The sequence below is a fragment of the Echinops telfairi genome, unplaced genomic scaffold, assembly GCF_000313985.2.
Source record: "Echinops telfairi isolate 266 unplaced genomic scaffold, ASM31398v2 ScPeMD7_5426;HRSCAF=6270, whole genome shotgun sequence".
NCBI classification, from domain to species: Eukaryota; Metazoa; Chordata; class Mammalia; order Afrosoricida; family Tenrecidae; genus Echinops; species Echinops telfairi.
Window position 1 is genome coordinate 842,511 of NW_022109325.1, and position 974 is coordinate 843,484.

Below are 974 nucleotides of genomic sequence, written 5' to 3' on the forward strand. Positions count from 1 at the left end.
CTGAGAGACAGTGAACTGGCTCCCTGTTTTAGAAGTTTGAAAACCTCTGTTTTACATACTGTATATTTTTAGTCTCATCTTCTCTTGAGGAGTGGCTGGTGGGTTTGAACTGTCACCTTAACAGTACAAATCTTAACTTAAGAAAGATGTCCTGAATTGTTGCAATTTTAAATACCTAATATGCGATACGTTATCTCTTTTTATGAACATCAATTACTCAATTTTTCTATTTTGGCTGTTTTCAACTCTACCCAGATGGAAACAGGTACATCTGAGTACACAGAAAATATTTTGGTAAACACTGAGTGGTGACATTATGATTATTCTTTAAACTTCAAAAAGCATAAATATCCACATATAACACTTTACTCCAATCTTTAAAAAGGTTCCTAATTTAATATTATATACATAAATTATATGCTATATTGTCATTCTGATAGATAATGTTTTACCCAAGTGAATCATAGCTGTATTAGCCACACTTCTGAAATTTTTAAATAAAGCTTTTAGTAAAAGCTTAAAGGTATGGCCAAATATGGATATTCTGCAGTTATTCATGGCAAGCAGTAATGTTCAATCAGTGAGATTTAACTGAACAATGTTTACCTGTGTGTAAGCTGCCGGTGACTGATACAGACTGCGGTCTGAGAATCCTGAGCAACGCACGCTTTATGGCGACGACATTTCATCTTTAGGCATGGATCTGTAGCTGGATCTAAAGCTAAGAAAATATTAAAAAGAAAGAAAATATTAAAAGTAAGTTTCTGTAATACAAAAGTATAAAATCCCACTGAACACAACTTAAAGAATTTGCATGGCCATTAGTTGTAAATTTTCTTTACAAAAGACTCTTCTATTACGATATATTTTTGATTAAATACATTTGTATAGAACTCATGGATAGATAATAAGGTAGATGCAGTTTGGTCTCATCCATTCTATTTTTACTAAGACCACTCATTGTTAGATTGTAC

General features: G+C 32.2%; 1 protein-coding gene across 1 annotated transcript in view; it reads right to left on the reverse strand.

Annotated features, from left to right (window-relative positions):
• SPOCK3 (SPARC (osteonectin), cwcv and kazal like domains proteoglycan 3) overlaps nt 1-974 on the reverse strand; it is a 253,756-nt gene that overhangs the window by 201,050 nt on the left and 51,732 nt on the right. Inside the window, exon 2 of the mRNA XM_004717292.2 lies at nt 607-721. Coding sequence (XP_004717349.1) covers nt 607-689 — 83 coding nt within the window. The 5' untranslated portion in view covers nt 690-721. The remainder of the gene's footprint in view (nt 1-606; nt 722-974) is intronic.